Source organism: Erinaceus europaeus, chromosome 1 (genome assembly GCF_950295315.1).
Source record: "Erinaceus europaeus chromosome 1, mEriEur2.1, whole genome shotgun sequence".
Taxonomy (NCBI): domain Eukaryota; kingdom Metazoa; phylum Chordata; class Mammalia; order Eulipotyphla; family Erinaceidae; genus Erinaceus; species Erinaceus europaeus.
In genome coordinates this window covers 81,193,815-81,211,413 of record NC_080162.1, presented here as the reverse complement: position 1 = coordinate 81,211,413, position 17,599 = coordinate 81,193,815, and the positions used below count along the sequence as shown (strand labels likewise).

Sequence of the window (17,599 nt, the reverse complement as noted above, 5' to 3'; positions counted from 1 at the left end):
TAAATAATAAGGGTGCACTGTAACCAGAGGCTAATCTCATCACTTCTTTCAAGGTCAATGGCTGGTCATGGCATGACTGTCATTTGGTTCACACAGATACAACAAAGTGTTTAGTTGTGTTGTGCTCTGGTGATAAAATCTGCACTAAGTGTCAATCTGATTATTTAATATACTTAAAATATTAAAGTGAATATTCAAAACAAAATTGGCCAGCAAAGATAAAAGGGCAACACAGATCAAAACTAGTGCTACAAGTGAGATTTGAACAAAATGTAAAAAACACAAAACCAGCTATGTTATAGAAATGTTGGCACTGCCACCAACACTTGAGAGACTTACGAGTCACAGCCAATGGAATTTAGCAAAGATCAGTTTATCAATGTAAATAAAGGAAATGGCTGCACTGAAAAGTATGACAATGTTCCACTGGAAGTGAGGCTGACAAAAACAAACACTAAGGCAACTTTCAATGATATTTTACAACAGTGAAAATACAAAGGATAAATTGGTGGGAAATATTTTCTAGTCCTACACTATGCCAAACAAAGCAAGACTATGTATTTTTCCAATGTGCATGACTTAAGCTTAAGCCTGGCACCCACCACAATGAAGAAGGAAGGGGGCCAGGTAGTGGCTCACCTGGTTGAGTACAAATATTACAGTGCACAAGGACTCAGGTTCAAGTATTGGTCCCCACCTGCAGCAAGAAGAAGCTTCACAAGTGGTGAAAGCAGGATACAGGTGTCTCTCTGTCTCTTTCCCCTTCCTCCCCTCTCAATTTCTCACTCTCCAATAATAAATAATAATTAAAAAATAGAAAGGAGGAAGCTTTGATGCTTATGTTCATTGTCTTAAAAAAAGCTATAACTTCATGTGGAATAGCTAACAGTATTTTGCATAGTAGCAGTTGTTTAATGTGTGCTGTCAAGTATAATTCATGCAGACATTTATCAATTATAGTATAAAAGTAGTATTGTGTGCATGGCCATGAGAAAGAAAAGCACAAAACAATGATGGGGTTGGAAGGGGAGAGAAATTAAGCATAAGAACAAAAGAGTTTTTTTTTTTCTACTACTCTGCTCATGCCAAAAATATCTAGAAAGTGAGTTGTGTGTGCACATGTGTAGATATGAAACTCTACCCATAACTAAATCTTTAATTTTATAAACCAATGTTAAAATAATATAATGTAACAACATAATATTATAATAGTTAACAATGTAACAATAGTGTCAATAACAATATCTAGAAAGCACTCAATAAGGAATTGTTAAATACAATGGAGAAGGTAGAAAAAAAATTTGAATTCTTCAGTTTTCAAAGTCTCAGAGAAATTCTTGTGCATAAAAAATGACATATCACTTAGTACTTAAGACATTCAGAACTTAACTGCATCTTGACACTAGAAGGCCTTAGGAAGACCTGCCTTTGTTTCCCCCGCCTCATTTTTTATGAGCATATCAAAGCTCACACAGGCTGTGATATGCTCAAAAGCCAGAGAGTTCTTTATTAGTTTAAGCTCAGACCCTACAGCCAAAGCTGTCTGTCCTGTAATGTGGAGTTCTTAGCAATTCATGCTGCCACTTACTCATGTCGCTACAAGGCTGAAATGGTACTGAAAGAAATGTTTCTGTCCTTTGCCATCTTGACAGAAGAGAGTAGATTATCATCCTTCTCCAATTTTCTCCTACCTACAACTGTAGGGCCTACTGGCAATGAATTACTCATCATTTTCCCCATGGGGCTCACCTTTTCCTGAGCTATTCACTTTAATTATGAACATCTGCAAGCACTAGCTCCATCTTCAAAGTACAAAACAAAACCTTGGATGACTCTCGAATCTCTCCCAAAGACCCAACTTCTAGCAGATTTCACACCTCTGAGCAAATCCTCTAGACTCAGCATCAGCAATCTGCCTTCACAGCTTGTCTAGACCATCATTTTAATCAGCTGTCATGCTTCTATCACTGCTTCAATGTATTCTTCATCATTCTTGATTTTCATGTTGAGCTCTTGCCAGTCCTACCTCTATTTAAAAACCTGACATATGCACACAAGCTGAAGACCTATTTGTGGCAATGATAATATTTATTAGGGGTCTCACAACACATTGGGCTTCTCCTTAAAACCATGAAAAGCTTCTGCACAGCCAAAGAAACCATCACACAAACCAAGAGACACCTCACAGAATGGGAGAAGATCTTCACCTGCCATACATCAGACAAGACACTAATAACCAAAATATACAAAGAGCTCAGCAAACTTAGCAACAAAAAAGCAAATGACCACACCCAAAAATGGGCAGAGGATATGAACAGAACATTCACTACAGAAGAGATCCAAAAGGCTAACAAACACATGAAAAATTGCTCCAGGTCACTGATTGTCAGAGAAATGCAAATAAAGACAACACTGAGATACCACCTCACCGCTATGAGAATGGCATACATCAAAAAGGACAGCAGCAACAAATGCTGGAGAGGCTGTGGGGACAAAGGAACCCTCTCGCACTGCTGGTGGGAATGTAAATTGGTGCAAACTCTGTGGAGAGCAGTCTGGAGAACTCTCACTAGGCTAGACATGGGCCTTCAATATGACCCAGTAATTCCTCTCCTAGGGATATACCCCAAGGACTCCACGAGGCCCAACCAAAAAGATATGTATACACCTATGTTCACAGCAGCACAATTCGTAATAGCTAAAACCTGGAAGCAACCCAGGTGCCCAACAACAGATGAATGGCTGAGAAAGCTGTGGTATACATACACAATAGAATACTACAAAGCTATGAAGAACAATGAACCCACCTTCTCTGACCAATCTGGGATGGAGCTAGAAGGAATTATATTAAGTGAGCTAAGTCAGAAAGACAAAGATGAGTATGGGATGATCCCACTCATAAAAAGAAGTTGAGAAAGAAGAAAAGAAAGGTAAACTCAAAGCAGGTTTTGACTAAATTTGGAGTAGGGCACCAAAGTAAAAATCTTTGGGTTGAGAGAGAGGGCGGAAGTTTGGCTGGGGGTGGTGGTGGGTGGATGGGATAGTATTTTGGTGGTGGGAATGAATGGTGTTTATGTACTCCTATTAATTTGTAGTCATATAAATCACTATTTAATTAATATTAGAAAAATTGACAATGCCTCAAACTTTTTTTTTCCCTCCAGGGTTATTGCTGGGCTCGGTGCCTGCACCATGAATCCACTGCTCCTGGAGGCCTTTTTCCCCCCTTTTGTTGCCCTTGTTGTAGCCTCATTGTGGTTATTATTATCACCATTGTTGATGTTGTTCGTTGTTGGATAGGACAGAGAAATGGAGAGAGGAGGGGAAGACAGAGAGGGGGAGAGAAAGATAGACACCTGCAGACCTGCTTCACCACCTGTGAAGCGACTCCCCTGCAGGTAAGGAGCCGGGAGCTCGAACCAGGATCCTTACGCCGGTCCTTGCGCTTTGTGCCACGTGCGCTTAATCCACTGTGCCACCCCCCCGACCCCGTCTCAAACTTTTTAATGCACAGACCATAGGCTGAGTCTTTGATATGTTGACTCTCTTCAAAGCTTAGACCAGGGAAAACAGAACCAGTGGCACAGCTGTATACAAATAATATCACAGGACATAAATTATGGTGATGTTGTGTATGATACAGCAAATCCTAACAAAGGGATTCTTCAAAGTTAACCCAATTGCCAAATAATGTGATTATAGCAATAACTATCTATTGCCTTCTTAAACCCTAAGACAGCAGGAACCTCACATTTCCTCCATAGAGCCTATATTTCTCCCAGTCCTAGAACCTCTAGGGTGGGGCTCACTTTCCTGCATGCTTCCCTCAATTCATACCAAATGATATTGCATCCGCCGATCCCAACCTAATCAATACAACAAGTGCCACCTCGGCATACTTCACTTCAGACTGTGTCCAGAGACATCAGGCGTGGAAAATCAACCTTTCAGCCTCATTACTCAGGTGAGACCTTTCCTTTCATAGTATTCTCTAATTCCATTCCAGGAGTTTCACTTCCTAACAAAGTGCCAAAACCTAGATATAGACCAGGTCCCATGAGATAGAGCATATGTTTCACATGTATCCATAAATTAGGGCAAAATATATTCCTGAAAGCAAAAGTACACAATAGTCTACAGTGAGTCAGTATAAAGTTCATAATGCAATAGTGTCTACTTAGACTTAGATACCCTCCTCACTTACTTCCTATTACAGTTCTCTCACTCCAAAGCTAACCTTATCAAAGCAAGGACTGCAAAAGGGCAAGAGACAGACAAACTTTTTTTCTCTTTTTTTAATAAAAAGAAAACACTGACAAAACTATAGGATAAGAGGGGTACACAATTCCCACCACCACAACTCCATATCCCACCTCCTCCCCTAATAGTTTTCCTATTCTTTAACCCTCTGGGAATATGGACCCAAGGGCACTGTGGGATGCAGAAGGTCTAGCTTCTGTAATTGCTTCCCCGCTGAACATGGGCATTAACAGGTCTATCCATACATACTCCCAGCCTGTCTCTCTCTTTCCCTAGTGAGGCGGGGCTCTGGGGAAGTGGGGATACAGGACACAATGGTGGGACTGCCTGTACAGGGAAGTCTGGTTGGCATCATGGTAGCATCTGGAACCTGGTGGCTGAAAAGAGTTAACATATAAAGCCAAACAATTTGTTGACTAATCATGAACCTAAAGGCTACAGTAGTGCAGATGATGAGTTGGGGGTGGGGGTGGGGAGGGTCTCCATTCTGTAGATAGCTAGTAGGCCTATTTTAGTTCTATTCCAAAGGGCCTGTGACTATACTAGTTTTTTTGTTTTGTTTTGTTTTTCCCCCGAGGCTGAAATCTGATACGCAGGTAGATCCAAGTTATTATCTGGGGAGATGGTGTCATGGCTGGGAAAAGGACCAGAAAGCTGGATCAGGGAACAGAGTAGCTCCCAAATATGGGGAAGGTGTATAAGTATTGTTGACTGTAAACCCCATTTGATTTGGTCTGGAGCCCATATACAGCATATTCACCTTATGAGGAGCCTATGTGACTTCTGCATCCCTGTAGATCTGAGCTCACATTCTGTGGTCATGAGTAGGAACATTCTAAGCTGCCCCAATATCAGGACCCATCTTCCTCAGGTGTAGCACAGAGTATGTTGTCCAGCCTCCCTTCAGAGGATGGAATATTCTCTATCGTTGTTGATCCAAGTTGAGGGCAAGGTCCTATAGGGGCCCACAAAGGGTCTGTTTTGTTGTTCCTGTTAAAGATGACTGGTAACAATGGAGAGAGGGATTTATTTGAGGTCTAGGCCCATCATGTCTGTTTGAGAATCTCACGACTCCCTGAATAGGGGCCCAGCTGACAGGGTGGCCTGATAATCACTAAAGAGTCATCATTAAAATATGGAGACTGGCATACTTTAACGATGACTCTTTTTAGTCACTATCAGGCCACCCCATCACCTGAGGCCCTATCGATGAGTCCTGAGATTCCCAAACAGACTTGATGGGCCTAGACCTCGAACAAATCCCTCCTCAATATTGCCAGTCATCTCTATTAGCAAAAACATAACAGACCCCCTTTGTGGGCCCCCATAGGACCTTGCCCTCAACTTGGATCAACAACGGTAGAGAATATTCCATCCTCTGAAGGGAGGATGGACAACGTACTCTGTGCTACACCTGAGGAATAGATAGATCCTGAAATCAGGGCAGCTTGGAATGTTCCTAATCATGACCACAAAATGTGAGCTCAGATCTACAGGGATGCAGAGGTCACATAGGCTCCTAAGCTAAATATGGGCCCCAATCAATGGGGTTTACAGTCAACAATATTTATACACCTTCCCCATATTTGGGAGCTACTCTCTTCCCTGATCCAGCTTTCTGGTACTTTCTTCAGCCATGACATCATCTCCCCAGACAATAACTTGGATCTACCTGCATATCAGATTTCAGCCTCAGGGAAAACAACAACAACAAAAACTAGTATATCACAGGCCCTTTGGAATAGAACTAAAATAGGCCTACTGGCTATCTATAGAACAGAGACCCCACCCCCCTGCTCTTCATCTGCACTATTCCAGCCTTTAGGTTCATTATTAGTCAACAAATTGTTTGGCTTTATATGTTAACTCTTTTCAGCCACCAGGTTCCAGATGCTAGCATGATGCCAACCAGACTTCCCTGGGCAGACAACACCACCAGTGTGTCATGGATCCCCACTTCCCCAGAGCCCCGCCTCCCTAGGGAAAGAGACAGACAGGCTGGAAGTATGTATGGATCGACCTGTCAACACCCATGTTCAGCAGGGACTCAATTACAGAAGCCAGACCTTTCACCTTCTGCACCCCATAATGACTCTGGGTCCATATTTCCAGAGGGATAAAGAATAGGAAAGCTATCAGGAAAACTCCAAGGGTGGAGTTGTAGTGGTGGGAATTGTGTGGAGTTGTACCCCTCTTATCCTATGGTTTTGTCAATGTTTCCTTTTTATAAATAAAAAATAATTTAAAAAAAGAATACTTGATTAACTCAGAAGCATGCCCTAAATAAATATATATATATATATATATAGCCTAGAAAGTAGATCAGTCCTACTCCCATATCTGAATTAAAGATAAGGCGGCCGGAAGTCAGGCGGTGGCGCAGTGGGTTAAGTGCACGTGGTGCAAAGCGCAAGGCGTAAGGATCCCATTTCGAGTCCCCGGCTCCCCACCTGCAGGGGAATCACAAGTGGTGAAGCAGGTCTGCAGGTATTTATCTTTCTATCCCCCTCCTCTCTCCATTTCTCTGTCCTATCCAACAACAATATCAATAATAACTACAACAATAAAACAGAAAGGACAAAAGGAAATAAAGATAAGGCACCCTTTTGCTACTAATTTAGCTCTGATCACAATACTTATATATCTGTCACCCCTTCCTCCTTTTATTATAACCACTACTGACAGGCAAGAGACAAGCTATAGATGTTCAAAACCCTTTTCTGATCCTCTACCATACACCTACTTCAGCTTCCAAACTGTCTCTCTGTATCTGTTTCTATGTCTCCAGGGGTTCTTGTTCTCAACTAAGCTTCAAGTAAACCTGATGATCTAAGGGTTTATAAACCTATAGACCTGACTGTGATAGAATTCCAGACACTATTGCAGGATGTAAAATTTTAAGTCAAAAGGCTACTCTGGAAGTTCTCAAATCACAGTACAAGATGCAGTCCCCTACCAGTAAAGCCAAACCTTCTAAAAGATACACTTGAAATTTTCTGGGATTAAAAAAAATTCCATAGATATTCTTCTTCTTTTGCCTCCACAGTTATCATTGGAGCTTGGTGCCTACACTTTGAATCCACCACTCCCAGTGGCCATTTTTTCTCCCTCTCCCCATACCCCATTTTATTTGATATGACAGAGAGAAATTGAGAGGGGAGAGGGAGACAGAGAGGGAGAAAGACACTGGTAGACCTGCTTAACCACTTGTGAAGCATCCCTGCTGCAGGTGGGGGAGCAGGGGACTTGAACCTAGATCCTTACACAAAGTACTATGTGTGCTTAATTGGGTATGACACGGCCCAGCCCCTCTATCCTATTTTTTAATTGGGCATAATTAATATCTTTTATATTTCTATGAGAAAAGCAACAGGAACTGTTGTTTGCAACAGTCCCCTCACTCTTTGTTTTCTCCCTAAATAAAAGACCATAACAAAAAGAAAAACGAAAAGAAAAAGCACAGTAAATTTTACTTAATGAGAGAAAAAGATCTGTAACAAAAGGCTAGCTAGCACTTGAGGTACCATTCTGAAAACCCTTTACCTCACTATCATGAATGGCCAGGTCTTAGCTTGAACCTGAATTTATACAGTCTTAACTCTTAACCACTATGCTCTCCTGACCTTGTATAAAATCTGGGGACTATAACACACTGACAAGACAACTTTTGTTACTGGCTCATAATTATAAACTCAGAATGTTTAGATACTGAACTGGGGTGTGTGTGTGTGTGTGTGTGTGTGTGTGTGTGTGTGCAAATAAAGTTATGTCATCATTCTATTACTATTGTTTTACTGACATATCTCGTTATTTTCACAATAACCCCATAAGATATTTAAAATATTGCTACTGCTGTTACAGTGTAGAGATTGAACCCAGGACCTTGTACATGAGTAATATTACTGAGCCAATTCCCAGGCTCAATTTTTATTCTGTATTGGAAAGGGCAAAAGAGGGGGAAGGGAGGTAAAGAGTGAGAGAAAGAAAGGGAAACACTATAGCACTATGCCACCACCCAGACCTCCAGCCCCTACGCACCCAGGAATCAAACCAGCCAGGGTCTCATGATGGAAAGGGATGTAAACTATAAGCCAGGTTATCTCTGAGCTCCAAGATCTCACTACTGTGGTATGTAGGGTGCCTAGCAGAGTGCGAAACTGAGGCTCAGACAGTTTAAATGTCGTGCCCAAGGCAACACAGCTTGCAGTCTTCAGAACAGGAATTCATCTCCTGGAAGTCTGATTTAAAAAAAAAAAACTTAGGCCCCACACCTATGGACAATTAATCTTTGACAAAGGGGCCCAGAAAATGGGGAAAACAGAGTCTCTTCAACAAATGGTGTTGAAAACAATGGGTTGAAACATGCAGAAGAAAGAAACTGAATCACTGTATTTCACCAAATACAAAAGTAAATTCCAAGTGGATCAAGGACTTGGATGTTAGACCACAAACTATCAAATACTTAGAGGAAAATACTGGCAGAACTCTTTTCCACATCAATTTTAAAGACATTTTCAATGAAACGAATCCAATTACAAAGAAGACTAAGGTAAGTATAAACCTATGGGACTACATCAAATTAAAAAGCTTCTTCACAGCAAAAGAAACCACTACCCAAACCAAGAGACCCCTCACAGAATGGGAGAAGATCTTTACATGCCATACATCAGATAAGAGTTTAATAACCAACATATCTAAAGAGCTTGCCAGACTCAACAACAAGACAACAAATAACCCCATCCAAAAACGGGGGGAGGACTTGGACAGAATATTCACCACAGAAGAGATCCTAAAGGCTGAGAAACACATGAAAAAATGCTCCAAGTCTCTGATTGTCAGAGAAATGCAAATAAAGACAACAATGAGATATCAGTTCACTCCTGTGAGAATGTCATACATCAGAAAAGGTAACAGCAGCAAATGCTGGAGAGGGTGTGGGGTCAAAGGAACCCTCCTGCACTGCTGGTGGGAATGTCAATTGGTCCAACCTCTGTGGAGAACAGTCTGGAGAACTCTCAGAAGGCTAGAAATGGACCTACCCTATGACCCTGCAATTCCTCTCCTGGGGATATATCCTAAGGAACTCAACACAGCCATCCAAAAAGATCTGTGTACACATATGTTCTTGGCATCACAATTTGTAATAGCCAAAACCTGGAAGCAACCCAGATGAGTGGCTGAGCAAGTTGTGGTCTATATACACAATGGAATACTACTCAGCTGTAAAAAATGGTGACTTCACCGTTTTCAGCCAATCTTGGATGGACCTTGAAAAAATCATGTTGAGTGAAATAAGTCAAAAACAGAAGGATGAATATGGGATGATCTCACTCTCAGGCAGAAGTTGAAAAACAAGATCAGAAAAGAAAACACAAGTAGAACCTGAAATGGAATTGGCGTATTGCCCCCAAGTAAAAGACTCTGGGGTGGGTGGGTGGGGACAATATAGGTCCATGAAGGATGATAAATGACGTAGTGGGGGTTGTATTGTTAAATGGGAAACTGGGGAATGTTATGCATGTACAAACTATTGTATTTACTGTTGAATGTAAAACATTAATTCCCCAATAAAGAAATAAATTTAAAAAAAAAATTCTTGCTCTCAACAGCTAATCTAATTTTACTAAGGAGTCTACGGCCATACCATCCTGAACATGCCTGCTCTCGTCTGATCTCGGAAGCTAATTTTACTAAGGTTCAGGAAAACTGGGAAACCTGCATGTGAATTCATACCAATTCAAGTCTACCGAATCCAAGTGTCAGGAAAAACACAGTGTGAAGAGCATAGGCTTTAAGGTCACATAGAGCTGAACTTAAAGCCCACTTATTAATCATATCTATTTGGACAAAAATCACCATACCTTTTGGATCTTTGTATCCTCATTGGAAATTTTAAAACATACAAAATTCAGTGTTATTAGAAGAATCTAAAATAAATTTAACATAAAAAGCAACTAGCAGATGCTCAGCAAGTTTCCCCTCTGTAGCTGTCTTTTATAAGTCTTACAATAACATGCTCTTTATGGATTCATGTGTGACTCAAGTAAATAACGAAGTTGCATTCAGTCAACAAGAGCTTAGTCACTAACAGCTTGAGTACTCCAAAGAATAGAAAGAGAAGTATACAAATGAAGGAAATCTAAAGCAAAATTACAAGGCTCATACATCCTGTGACATCAGAATTGTCAACACTTTACACAAGAAATTCAAAGGTACAGTTCTCATGTTGTAAGACACAGAAATAAATCAAAACTGGAACATAATGGAAATAAACTTCTGGAAAGCATTTTCAAAAAATTATGGTAAAATAGTCTGATAATTCCAATCAATAAATCCAAAGGAAATGATGAAGAAAACAGAGTTAGGAGGGACTAACTCATTAAAACCCACCTTTATTTTTTTCAGTTTTATAGAATAAAGTATTATTCTCTACACAGAGAACTGCTGTCTCTGTTATTATATCTGATATTAAAAAGAAGAAGAAGGAGGAGGAGGAGGAGGAGGAGGAGGAGAAAAAGAAGAACCAGAACTGCAATGGTGTTATTGTCAAATCAACCACTGCCACAAATTCCTTATCTCTGATCGTTCCCTTAGTGAAGAACTCTTTCTCACTGCTCTTTCCTGCAGCATCCAGCATAGCTGTTTACTGAAGGCACATTTATGGCAAATGCTTGCTGCATTGGAAATTCAACACTTAGCTTCAAACACTGTCTTTCAGAGCTCTCCCAGTTGCCCAGAGGTGTTTTAAAAGCTCAGCACTGTTTACCCAGGAACTTGAAGGCAGTAAAGGATAATGAATATTCCTCAACAGTGTGCAGAATTCCTCAAAAGACACAATATAAACACTACCAGAGTCCAAAATAGGAAACATCTTGCTTGTCAGAAGCTACCACCAGTGACCCCCAAAACTGTTTTCTGTCGAATCCAAGTAAAATAACAATGAGCTGCAGTCTGAAAGCCACTTGAAAATATTCTTAGAAAGTTTCTAGCTTTTGGTTTTACAGGACAGTCAGCCTTTGCCATCCCTGCCCCTACCTTAAAATGCACATGAAATTCAGACCTGGAAGAGACTTTACAAGGAACAAAACTGTGAAAACTTACTGAATGAGTGATGTGATCATGTGTGCTAATCATGTGCTAATCTACAGCTGAGGGAAGTACAAAGCATCAGTAAATTGCAGAGGGAATGGGCCTAGACAGGCTAGGAAATAGACTAGAGGAGTGATAGTCTTGAAAAATAAGTTTATCATACGGTGAAAAAGGCAGGACATAGACAGAACTGACAAGATATAAAGGAAGGGGTGCCAAAAAAAAAAAAAAAAAAAAAAAAAGGAGAAATGGCTAATTTAGTACTGCCAAAGAACATGGTGAGGGAATGGCAGGATTCTGGAAAAGTTGGATTTCAGGTTATAAAGGGTTCTAAGTATCGTGTTGGTACTTAAGACTTGATACTACAGCAAAAGAGTATGTATATCGTCAGATCAGAGCTACAGTTCAAGAGACATATCTTGCGGACTAGAATTAAACTACAAGTAGCCAAAAGTCAACCAAATGTATGATATTATTTCTCTTTAAAGGAAAAAAAAAAAAAGAAATATCATTAGTTCTTAAAAAGGTCTTGGTAATAACATGAACACACATACATGTATAAATACTTTCTAGGCTATCTTAGTCTATTCCTGACTGTTCAGTAAAAGCCCCCCCCCCAAAAAAAAAAAGTCTAGACAGTAAGGTGACAACTGTATTACCAAAATTATGTAGCGAAACCACATTAACATTGTGTGAAACCAAGTTATGAAAGAGCTGTGGGGTTTATCCTAGGTCCTATTATTAGTTGGTGGCAAGGAAAGGATAAAATCTTAGTGTGGGGTACTTCCTACTTCTCCACAACACTTATTCTTTTCTCTTGTGCAAAGAAAGTTGCTGAAAGGCAGAAAAGAACCAGGAATACAGAGTAAAGTTAGGGTGGGAATGATGAGTAGCATGAATACTAGGACCAGGCTTACACGCTGCAAACACTACATAAATTCTCACCATCATTTATGATCATCTCTCTGAAGAGTCATATAATCGCTGGTGGTTCACAGCAACCCCCACTGCAGCTTTTCACATTTGATTCGAAAGTAGGCAAAGACCAAGAGCTGTAAACATGTGGTGATGTTTCTACCTTTGGGGGGAGGGCTCTTGGAGTCCTCCATAGACAGCTTCAGCTGCTGTATGAACTCGCCGCCATACACACTTCTTTCTTGCCAGATGTTCAGCAATCTTTCTAAAGGTTTTTTACAGCCTTCATCTGCCTCTCTGCCCAGAAAAGATGAAAAGATATGTATAAGCTTAAGATTTTCCGTTTTTAATTAGGACAGATCTACTTTTCAAATAACTGACTAAAAAAGATTTACATATTTAAAAACAGAAGGCAGAATAAGGTACATATTCTGATAAATGAATACCCAAAACCTGACCAAAAATCACATTCTTCCTGTGGCACAAAAAATGTTATATTATTGAAGTAATCCATTTTTTTAAATCCCATTTGAATGGTGGGGCAAATAGGGTAAAGAGCCAATGGCTGCTTTTTTTATAGTCAGAGAATTATCAAAATTCAATTACATTAATGACAGCTTGCTGTTTTTTTTTTTTTTTAACAAGACATTAATTAAAAGCTAGTGCCAGACATTCTGCTCAAAAATAAGGCCAGCCAAAGCTTTTAAGGACCCCCCCAAAAAAAAAAGAGATAAAATTTTAATGTGAAATAAATTCACTGCAACTCATGAATGCTAACCTACCTATACCTCTGACATAAAAATACAATCATACACACATATATGCCAGGAGAAATCACAACTGTAAATTAAATTAATAACAATCATTTCAATTCTGTTAGGTCAGTAGTATTTCATATTCACACAAAGTTGTCTAACAAATAATCTTAAAACACACTGTGTACTTTAAAATTTACATCAGAAAAAAAAGTAGTTTTTTCCTGACATACTACTCTTGAAACACAGTATTGTTCAGTAAGATACAACTAGCACTCATCAGGATCCATGCTTACCATACAATGTCAGAAACCACAGCAGAAGAGTGGGGGGAGACTTTCTAAGAGAAACACAAACTCCCTTACCAACTACTGTTAGGGTGAACAGTTCTATTAATATTTTGTGAAGCTGTCTGGATGTAAAGAGTCTTACACTGAGAAGCTTTATAAACAAGAAAGATCTTAGTAACTAAATATCTTTAGTAGAAACTTCAAGAAACCATAGGAAGTCAACTGAGATGGGGATTTTACCCACCCACAGCTCTTAAAGCAATTTTCTAAAGCTTATTATTACTAACACTCAAGGTGAGGTTAGGTTTCAGCTAATCTAGCCAAAACTTGTACTTATGAATTATCAGTGGCAAATTTCACCAAACTGAGATCAAAGTACTAAATGAGGAAACCAAAAATAAAAAATTATATATATATAGCGAGTGATGGGGTTAGAAAAATAAAGGGCCTGACTGTTTCAACAGCCTCATTACTGGTCTCCCTGCTTTCCCCATGTCCTCCTCCTCAATCCATTCTTAAGTTTTAAAAAATCAGTTATTGCTTCTGGGAGAAGGCAAATCATAGCATTCCTTTGCTTGAACATCCAACAACTTTTCCTGTTCTCACTCAGAATAAAATCTAAAATCCCTATAAAGCATACAACGTCTCTCTAGCCAGATCATTATTTCTCTGGCCTCTACTACGCGCTCCTCACCTCTACTTCCCTCCACAACAGCTACCCTGGCCTTCAATTTGTCTAGAAGCACATACCCCCCAGAGGTGGCATGGCTGGTTCACTCTCCTCCTTCGGTGTATTTATTTATATATAGCACATCCTCAACAAACCCTCCCCCATGTCTCCCCATTTAAAATGACACTCCCTACCCTCCACTTAATTGTTCCTTCATACTATATAGTTTACTTGCTTACATTCCCTTTCCACTCAAATGCAATTTGCATATAGGAATGAGTTCTCTTCCCTCCTCTCCCCATCTTCACTGCTATTTCCCTGATAGGGAACAAGCCCCATATTCTAGTATTTTATAAAAACTTTTAGATAGGGTTTAGTAGGTCATGCAGTTAACTTTCAGCTATCATCTTACTAAAACAAAGTCAGAAATCAAAACTAAGCATTCACCTGCTCATTCAATGAGTCTTATGAAATAACGTTTGGAATACGAAGAATATGACCTAGGCCCTGGCCTCTGGGCCTCTGTACTTGGGTCTTCATATTCTAATATTTAGCCAGATATATTTTTACTCAGCACTGGCTCCTTCCTGTCCCATGTGACTTTGCTCAGGCTATCACTACTCCCTTAAGTGAACTACACCAAGTAGAGCAAGGTGATGAGGAAGAAGTGGTGTGTAATTTGGGCAGCTGAAGTATATGGGAAGTATATGGAAACAGCAAAAAAATCATGAAGGATGCAGTGAAATTAGATGATAAAGAACTCGCAATATCCTAGTAAATACATGGCCTTTATCCTCAGAGGAATGGGAATTTCCTGAGGGAATCAAATGTATGACTTAGAAAAATAAAGTCATCAAAACATAATTAACTGGTTAGTATTTAACATAAAATTTGTTCTCTGAAAATTGTTAATTTAAAAAGAAGGTAGTGGGGGCCAGGCGGTAGTACACTGTACATAGTACAAGGTGCAAGGACCTGAGCAAGGATCTGGGTTCGAGCCACTGGCTCCCCACATGCAAGGAGGTTGCTTCATAAGCAGTAAAGTAGGTCTGCAAGTGTCTTACCCTCCCCTCTCAGTTTCTCTCTGCCCTAACCAAAAAAAATCTAGGAAAAAAAAAAAAAAAAGGCCACAGGAGCAATGGATTTGGTAGTATAGGCACCGAGCCCCAGCAATAAGCCTGTAGGCAAAAAATAAACTAAAAAAAAAAAAAAAAAGAAAGAAAAAGAAGCTAGTAACAATGAATTTGTACTAAGGATTTATCTGAAAGATATTACAGGGGCAGAAGACCTACCCACTTACATCCTGTCATTCTTTTTTTTAATCTTTTTCAAATTATCTTCATTTATTTATTGAAGAGATAGAAATCAAGAGGGAAGGGGGGGGAGAGAGAAAGACAGAAACACCTGCAGCACTGCTTCACCACTTACAAAGCTTTCCCCCTACAGGTGGGGACTGGTGGCTCCAACCATGGCCCGTGCACATTCTAAGAAGAGTGCTCAACCAGGTGTGCCACCATCCGGCCCCTCCATCCTATCATTCCTGAGATGTGGAACTCAAGCTTAAACTGATTCTGAGTGCAGCTTCAGTAACCTTACTATACAGTAAGATTCACTGTACTTGCTTATTACCAATGAGCATTAGCTTTAATGCCCAAACCTATCATAACAAAAATACATTTCAGAGACTCTCACCTAAAGATAAAGGTGAAAAAGGAGGCTCCAGCTGACCTGGTGAATATAGTAACTAGGATAAGCTAATTTCTAGAACACTAGTAAACCAAGCTTCTACCAGGTAAGTATCAAATTTATAGATACAGCAGTTAAGACATCTTCTTACTGATTATGTTTTAACATAAGTAGCTCCAGTGAACTGGAAATCACTAACATCTGGAATTTGATACAACTGAGGCAATAAAATATTTTCGTAACAGAACAGACTCAAGTTGTTCAAACTCCACGTGGAGGAGTCTTCAAAATGAGAAAACACACCAAAAATCCTTTGCCACTAATCAATGGATAAACTGCCACCAATCAATTAATAAATATATATAACCACTATGCTGAACATAACAGTATTTTAATTCTGATTACTTATAAATTCACCCACTGCAAATCTGATCTGAAATGTGAAAAGTTTGTATTATACGAATACAAAATTGCTACTTGAAATGACAGCAGGTTGGATGTCTTGGGCTTGCAAACTTGGGAGTCGAAGTCCTCTGCAACTCTAATCATACTTCCTTGGTACACACACTATAACTTGAGTGTTTCTGTCTTGACCCATGTACAGTAGGCCCAGGGGGAGCTATCTTAAGTAAAGTAGTTCCAGCACTTCCAAAAGCACTTCATGAAAATCTGGAGCAAAAATGTTCCTTTGTAACTATGGAAAGAGTTAACATACCAGACCCAAAGCTATCAACCTTAGGAAGGCCTGCTCACAAGGTTGGCCACTTGGCTGGGTTTCAGGAATGTCTCCACCATCACCTAATTGATAAGGTGGTCTACTGTGCCTACCTGTGCAAACAATACAGTTTGTGTTGAACACTTGCTGTTTTTTCTGTGTGTCTGGAATTTTGGCAGAGGCAGCATATCCAACCAAGTTCAATAAAAAGCAAGGACGATGAGGCTCTGATAAGTTTTCCAAAGTACACAACACTTTATGTGTCGTCACAACTCAATGCTTGGGAAATTATAGTATTTTCTATAGAACCATCTTGGAGCTTATATGTGGTCTCCTCTGGACTTAGTTCTATGTATCATGTTCCTCTGCTAATTGTACTTGTAGACTTAAAAAAAATATATCTTTATCTACTGAATAGAGACAGCCAGAATTTGAGAGGGAAGGGGGAAGGTAGAGAGGGAGAAAGACAGAGAGACATCTGCAAACCTGCTTCATCTCTTGCAAAGCATTCATCCTGCAGGCAGGGACCAGGGGCTCGAACCCGGGTCCTTGCACACTGTAACATGTCTGCTCAACCAGGTGTGCCACCACCCAGCCCCTTGTGATTGTATCTTTTCACTGCCGTAAAGTATAGCCACAAGATGGGCCATACACTGGATTCTGTAAATTCTCCTAGCAGTCACCAAACTAACCCATATTTAATTTTTCTTTTTTGCCTCCAGGATTATCACTGGGGTTTGGTGCCTCCACTGCTCCTGGTAGCCTTTTTTTTTCTTTTTTTCCCGTTCATTTTACTGGATCGAACAGAGAGAAACTGAGAGGAGGGAAACAAGAGAGGGAGAGAGGAAAGACACCTGTAGCCTTGCTTCACTGCCTGTGATGCAATCCCCCCTGCAGGTGGGGAGCCATGGGCTCAAACCAGGATCCCTGCGCTCTATACTAAGTGCACTTAACCTGATGCAGCCCCAGAGTCCCTAATAAAACTAGATTCATGGCTCCAGTATTAATGCTAATTCTGAACATCAAACAAATGTTATTCATCTGCCTACCTGTGGACTATCTACTAGCTATGGCAAATGTAACATGGTCAGAAAAATAACTCTACCATAAGTTATCCCAAATCTTAGTAAGTCATACTTTAACCAGCCACTTAATAAAAACCCTAACATCTAACATCTTTAATTTGTCTTTTTGCTTACCATCAGCTGCCACTAAACTC

At 40.0% G+C, this 17,599-nt stretch overlaps 1 protein-coding gene across 1 annotated transcript in view; it reads right to left on the bottom strand.

Moving 5' to 3' along the window:
• The window catches only part of RPRD1B (regulation of nuclear pre-mRNA domain containing 1B), a 70,300-nt gene that overhangs the window by 43,571 nt on the left and 9,130 nt on the right, over positions 1 to 17,599 (bottom strand). The window contains exon 3 of the mRNA XM_060189836.1: positions 12,428 to 12,561. Coding sequence (XP_060045819.1) covers positions 12,428 to 12,561 — 134 coding nt within the window. The remainder of the gene's footprint in view (positions 1 to 12,427; positions 12,562 to 17,599) is intronic.